This window comes from Arachis ipaensis, chromosome B05 (assembly GCF_000816755.2).
Source record: "Arachis ipaensis cultivar K30076 chromosome B05, Araip1.1, whole genome shotgun sequence".
In the NCBI taxonomy this organism is placed as follows: Eukaryota; Viridiplantae; Streptophyta; class Magnoliopsida; order Fabales; family Fabaceae; genus Arachis; species Arachis ipaensis.
In genome coordinates, this window is record NC_029789.2 from 11,020,116 (window position 1) to 11,025,664 (window position 5,549).

Sequence of the window (5,549 nt, forward strand, 5' to 3'; positions counted from 1 at the left end):
TCACATCCGCCTCTCCTCCGTCGCGAAGGAAATCAGAAATAGCTCCGGAAGGAGCGCCACCGGCAACCACCGTTCAACAGCGCGGGCATCGTCCTCTCGCGCCGCAGCCACCTCCGCACACCACTCCTATCACGGCTTCCTCCACTGTCGCAGCAACCACCGACGACGCAGCAACCTCCGCCTTGACGTGTACCCCAGTCGATCAACCGCGTCTCCTCCCCAGCGACCTGGGTTTTTTTTCCTTCCCATCTTAGAACTTTAGTTTAACTTGTGTTTTTTATTATGAATGTTTTTTTTTATGTTTTTAATCGATATTGTTTTGAGAATTAAACTCTTATAGTGTTGGATATTTCTTTTTGAGATAATTTGTAGTTTCTTTTTAGTGTTACTCTTTCTTTGTACAGTTTATTTCTTTTTCACTTAGGGTTCTCCATGCCTTCTTTATTAGGTTTTAGTAATCAGGATTTAGTTTAGAATAATTCATTCTTCTAAATTTGATTAATTATTATGCATTTGTGAATGAAGGTGGATGTTGGGGATTAACTGAATACATTTAATCTTTGATTTAATAACTATTGATAGTGTTTACTTGGTTTCTATATTTTTTATAGGTTCTGAGATATTCTTGATTGAATAATGTGTCTTTGCTTATGGCTAAATGCACCACCAAAGAGTAATTTACCAATCATTGAACCTAATATGCTCAATAGAGCTGATGGCCTTATCTTTGGCTTTCCCACGTGGTTCGGAATGAAGGCTGCCTATTTCATGGATTTTCTTGACAAAACTAGACCTCTTTGATTGCAACAAGGCCTTGTAGGCAAGCCTATTGGACTCTTCTACAGCACCAGTTTGCAAGGCGATGGACAAGAAACAACACCGTAAGAAAACAAGCTTTGATATTTATCTTAACCCTGTTCCTTATTAGATATCACTATGTAGTATGTACTTATTAGTTGCTGATCAAACTTGTCATGATTTATGTATAGCCTTACTGCTATAACAATGCTGGCACATCAAGGAATGATATATGTTCTCATCGGATACACGTTCAGCCATTGCATGTTCAAGATGGAAAAAGTGAAAGGTGGTGGAAGCCCTTATGGAGCAGGGACTTATGCTAGTGATGGAACAAGACAGGTTTCTGAGATTGAATTGCTGCAAGCATTCCACCAGGAGAATATTCTTGCCACCATCACCAAGAAGCTCAAAGATGCTGCATAAAGCATATAATATTTTTGTCTCAGTGAAAGAAACACTATACCATCACAATGATCGAAGGATTTTGGCAATTTTTTCTTTTCAAGGTAATATTGATTTGGATGGAGTTCTATTCTAGTACTTCTTGTCATCTTTTGTATTCTGTGTTTATCAAGCACACAAATAGATTAAAGTTTTATTTTAGTCCTTTAAACTTTATGAATTAGTCACTTGTCATGGATGAGGTTGAGGATGAGGACTTTATATTTACTTTGGAGACAGTTATAGCCAAATTTGGGAAAGAAATGGCACTATATGCATTGGGCTGCTTCTATAAATATTTACTATATTCAAATATTAGATTATTTTAGGTTGAATAATAATTGTGTCTTTTATTTTTAAAAGTAGATGTTTTTTTGTATATGATTGTTGATGTTTCTTTGTTTTTATAATTGTCATTAGATGGCTGTTTCTTTGTTTTTTAGATAGAATTTCTTTGCTTATGGCTGCATATGTGTCTTTGCTTGTGGTTGGAGATGGATGATTGCAGAAAGTCTACTTTAAAATGATTGATAAATTTGAACTGATTGAAAAGGAATTTGAAACAGTTGATGAATTGGATGAAGTGAAAGAGACGTGATCCAAGTGTAGCAACTAGAAAGTTATTCTTTGTTTAGCTAGTTGTATAGTAATGATATACCCATTTTCTAAACAATGTAACTTCACTCCCTCTAACAAAATATAAAGTTTACTAAACGATGTAACTTCACTTTCTAGGGGCATCCTGAAGAGGCGAAAGCAATATGCAAAAATCTACGTCAGATGTTTCTTTTGTTAAACAAATAGATGTTTTTTTTATACTAAATGGATTATTCTTTTTGTATTACTTTTGGTCATGATGAATTCTTGTATCGACAGTGTTGCAAATTGTATGGATAAGTTGAATGAATATCATGATTCCTTTCATTGCATTTTAGCATGATGACAAATTTATAGTTACTTATGTAGAATAAGCTTTTTTTATTTTTCATTACCATGGCTTCTGATAAAGTAACATCTATTTAGTATGAAAAAGGAACATCCTGATGCTTAACAGAAGTAACATCCACTTAGATCTTTGCAAAAATAATTAGGTACCTAACAGAAGTTACTTGTATTTATTCTTTACTACAAAGATGATTCAATTGATAGTGAATACAAGTATCATAAAAGAAAAAAAATTTTTTTTGTCTTTATCCTAATGCTTGTTTAACAAAATTTAAAGAAGGAAAAAAAAAGATTAAAAAAAAGAACAACAACAGTATCTGGTTATTTGCTTTTTCAAGAGCAATCAAAGTGTTTTGACAGTTTTTCTTTTACCCACTATTTGCTTTATGCGATTATTATACTTGAACTTTGGACTCCAGAGTCCACATACACAACATACTATTTGGTACTATTTAGTGATGAACTTATTAGACAAGTATTACTTCCATGATTAAATTTATTATCTAGTGGTCAGGGTGTATGCAAAAAATGAATAGCCATCTATGCCTATTATATATTAACTATAAAAATGCTCATAAGTCACAACAATTGAATCAATAAGTACAATATATGTTCAATTACATCAAAGTTAGTTTCCACCTAAAATGATGATTCATTTCAAAGAATCATCCATTTAGTATAAAAAGAATCATCCATTTGTTTAACATAAGAAACATCTGATGTAGATTTTTGTATAGAGGAATGCTAGGGGCCAGCAATTTTAGTGTTTTGTAACCATCAATTGGTCATCAATAGTGTTTTTAATGGTGTGAGATTACATCTAATGGTGGGAGATCACTCACTTTTGTTTTGATGGTTAAGTGCTGGCCAAAAAACACAAAAGTTGCTGGCCCCCTAGACTTTTCCTTTTGTATATTGCACTCGCCTCTTCAGGATGCCCCTGCAAAGTGAAAGCAAAACAAAGCATTTATGGTCAACGTGTATGCAATAGATTAATAGCCATCTAGTCTATTATATATTAACTATAAAAATATTCATAAGTCACAACAATTGAATCAATAAGTACAATATGGATTCAATTACTTCAAAGTTAATTCCCTTCTTAAATGATGATTCCTTTTAAAAGAATCATTCATATAGGTATAAAAAAGAAGCATATATTTGTTTAACAAAAAAAATACGTGACGTAAATTTTTGCATAAACATTCAAGTTGCCTACAAAAAGAAAGATATTAAGCCATATGAAACCATCTTAGATTTTCTCCCCTGCCTCAAAAATGAAAAGCCAAATCTTTGTCCTACTTTTAACATTCATATTTTTTTTACCATATTTTTGCACTCGAAGAATTTATAGTGGTGTAAACGCTAGCTTCAATGTTGTTGACTATAGTGCTTTAGAAAATGGTCAAACTGATGATTCACAAGTATATGTTTTTAATTTATATGTTAATATATAAATAATATTATTTGAACCTTTTGCTTTTTTTTTTAATTTCATTCTTGTTTTATCTTTTTTCTTCATATAATTCTAATTAAATGGCAATGTTTGAAGGCATTTTTGAAAGTATGGTAACAAGTGTGTGGAGCAACTCAAGAAATTCCAACACTCATTGTAAACTTAGTCCATTACTTGGCATGTTAACAACAAATCATTTCTATCACAGTATCATAGTTATAAGTTTAGTTTCATATATCCTAAGCAGAAAAGGATTAATGTTGTTGTTGTGCTACCCAACCACAGATTAAGAAAACAATCACTAGAGTGAGTTTTTCTAGTTCAGAAAACTGATATCTGATAAGAATTTAAAAAACTAGATTCAAGTCAAGGCAAGTTGAGGCTAAACTGACAAAAATAAAGGAATTTTAGGACAAATTCTAAGGCAATTAATCAATAGTTAGAACATATATTATAATTCAATCAAAATTATTCAATGTGACAAAGCATATTGATATTACTAAGCCTATAAATTCACAAGACAAGCCCTATTACAAATATCTAGTAGCTCAAGCCAATGAACTAGTGTTTATACCAAAAAAGAACAACAAGATTCATACGAGTAATAACATATTTTCATCTTGTCTTACCTTAATAACAAGTATTGTGTAGTCACCACACTCAACAAAGTGACACTTTTTTAAAAAGGAACAGCCAACACCGACATGCAAGGGAATTCGAGGTTGGAGAAGGGGACGTCCTACTGCGTTCGGCGGAGCAGAGCAGGGAGGCTTCAACGGCACTGCCAACACCGACATGCAGCAACAGCAGCAGCGGCCTGCCCTGAGTAAGAAGGAGAAACACCTTGTTCCTCGTACCTGGGTGGAATGACATCCCTGTGGCTGAGATTGGGGAAGCTCCAATTAACGCGCGAAGAAGCACGTTGAGGAGATGGGAGCGTCGCGGCGTTCTGGAGCGGTCTACCTGCCGACTGTTGCCATCACGTGGTGGACGGAGGCGCGACGTCTGATGAAGGCAGAGGAGAAGTTTACCCGATGATCCTTGTACTCTGGCCCGGCCGTGGATGGTTTTCAAATTCTGCTGCAGTGAAACGGTGAAAAGAGAGGATAGGGTTTGGTTAGGGTGATTTTTGTTTACCTGGGTGAATTTTGGGATGTTGCTGAAATGAGGTGGATTTTGAAGACCCAACCCAAGAAGAATTGGCAAATTTTTGGCGGGAGTGAATCATCTCCAATGAAAAAAAATTGGATGGTGTCTAGTGTTTAATCTCATTCTTTATTGCTCTCTCTCCTATTTAATTTTAGTCTCACTTATAGAATTAAAGGTGAGAGATCACACTTTATTCTCTCCAAGTATTAAAAACATGGAGAGAACATTTCTATTTCTGGCTGAACCCGTCTTGGTCCTAGCATTATTGTTAATATAAAAATTTTTAAAAATATATTTTTAAATAAATAAAATGAATCATAAATATTCTAGTATTTAATTTCGAGAAATCTAGGGTCCTGAGATTATTCATGTGGCACGCTAAATCTTGTCGCATCCCTTTGGAACATAAATGGTGGAGCCAAGAGGAAGAAGAGGCAATTGAGTAATAGGGGAATATCCGAATTTGCGCAGGCACAGATAACATTAACAAATAGCAACAACACAACAACCATAAGAAATTCAGCTGAAAATAATAATAATACGAAATATAAATAGTGATGGTCGAGTGACGAAGAATTGAAGTGATTCATTTGCCAGTTAGCGATAGCATCCATCATCCATGGCATTCTCCGTCAACACCATCACTTTTCCCAACATTAGTCGAGTCAACAGGTTAGATTACTCTAGCATACAATTTCGTTTCGTCCGTAATTTCTTAATGATCTAATAAAGTTTGGATTTTGGAATTTGGAATGTG

The 5,549-nt window shown here is 34.4% G+C and overlaps 1 protein-coding gene and 1 pseudogene across 2 annotated transcripts in view; both read left to right on the plus strand.

The window, feature by feature from the left end:
- Positions 637-1,572, plus strand: LOC107641692 (annotated as a pseudogene).
- Positions 5,167-5,549, plus strand: part of LOC107642891 (putative glucose-6-phosphate 1-epimerase) — a 2,977-nt gene continuing 2,594 nt past the window's right edge. Inside the window, exon 1 of one of the 2 annotated variants that reach the window (XM_021123028.1) lies at positions 5,167-5,484. Coding sequence is in view for 1 of the 2 variants with exons in the window: in XM_016346395.2 (XP_016201881.1) it covers positions 5,412-5,474 (63 nt within the window). In the remaining variant the exon portion in view is untranslated. The remainder of the gene's footprint in view (positions 5,485-5,549) is intronic. The other variant, XM_016346395.2, reaches the window with a different exon arrangement.